Source organism: Nestor notabilis, unplaced genomic scaffold (assembly GCF_000696875.1).
Source record: "Nestor notabilis isolate BGI_N333 unplaced genomic scaffold, ASM69687v1 scaffold20394, whole genome shotgun sequence".
Taxonomy (NCBI): Eukaryota; Metazoa; Chordata; class Aves; order Psittaciformes; family Psittacidae; genus Nestor; species Nestor notabilis.
The window spans coordinates 615-1,735 of record NW_009926253.1 but is presented as its reverse complement, the minus strand read 5'-3'; the positions used below and the strand labels follow the sequence as shown (position 1 = coordinate 1,735).

Below are 1,121 nucleotides of genomic sequence, written 5' to 3'. Positions count from 1 at the left end.
CATGACTGTGGCCTCTGCAGAAGAGCCCAAGCACAGGCTGCCTGTCGAAGGGGAGCAGGGAGCACCCCGTGTCCCCGGGCAGTCCCGGCAGTGCTCACCATGATGGCGATGTAGTGCCGGCAGTCAAAGGGCAGTGGTCCATCCATGTGCATCAGGTAGTGCTGCATCTTGAGGAAGCTGTCAAGGTACTGCGGGTGGTAGCCCATCTGCTGGGTCACCGCCTCCAGCCGCCCCCAGCTCGCCAACACCTTCACAAAAAGGAACTGGGGCCGCTCGGGATCGCTGCCGGACATCTTCACTACCTGCAGGGAACACTCCACTGAGCTCTCCCTGCAGCAGCAGCGCGGCCCAGCCAAGCCCAGGCTCTGTGAGAGGCTGGGATTTACTCTCCCGGCTTGGTGCTCCCAGAGGGACACCATCAGGTCGAAGGGCTTGGGGAGCTGGGCACTGCTTGGTGCAGTCACTGCTAGCAGCAGGCTGCAAGAAACGCAGGTTGGTCTCTGCCGGGGAGACAGTGCTGCCCGGAGAGCAATGGGCAAACCACGACTGATGTTCCCTTGCAGGCTCGGAGGCAAAGGCAAGGCCTCCCAGGATGGAGCATCCCACCACCCTTCTCACCAGCACCAAGCTCCTGGGCCCCTCTCCTGGCAAGCCAAGGGGGAAGCACTGTCTTGACACCCACCATGCGGTCAGGAGCACACAGAGGGACTCAAAGGTCTCCCTATGCACTGTGCTCCCCGTGCAGGTCCTGCAGCACATGAGACCCAAGGGCCAATGAAAATACAGGTGGGAACGTAGCAAGGGGCATCCATCCATGGTCCCAGCGAAACAGAGGGTGACCGGAGCAGGGATGTGCACCCGGGCAGCTCCTGTGGCCCCACGGCCACACTGCAACCTCCCACCCAGCAGCAGGTCTGCGCTTGTAGCCCGGCCACTAACCCCATCATACAGAAGCCACCACTCACCAGCCCGGGCAGCACCCAAAGGTGCAATGGATGCTCCTCCCCTCCCAGGCTCAAACCCAAATCTCCCCTGGGAGCAACCGGCCCCGCTGACACTGCTGTCACCTTCCTCCCACCCACCCAAAAGCGACCACAGCATCACAGCAGCAAGCCAGGAGC

The 1,121-nt window shown here is 62.4% G+C and overlaps 1 protein-coding gene across 1 annotated transcript in view; it reads right to left on the bottom strand.

The window, feature by feature from the left end:
- SESN1 (sestrin 1) overlaps nucleotides 1-419 on the bottom strand; it is a gene marked incomplete at its 3' end in the record, with an annotated part of 2,989 nt that extends 2,570 nt beyond the window's left edge. The window contains exon 1 of the mRNA XM_010013445.1: nucleotides 95-419. Coding sequence (XP_010011747.1) covers nucleotides 95-419 — 325 coding nt within the window. The remainder of the gene's footprint in view (nucleotides 1-94) is intronic.
- Nucleotides 420-1,121: the final 702 nt, after the last annotated feature.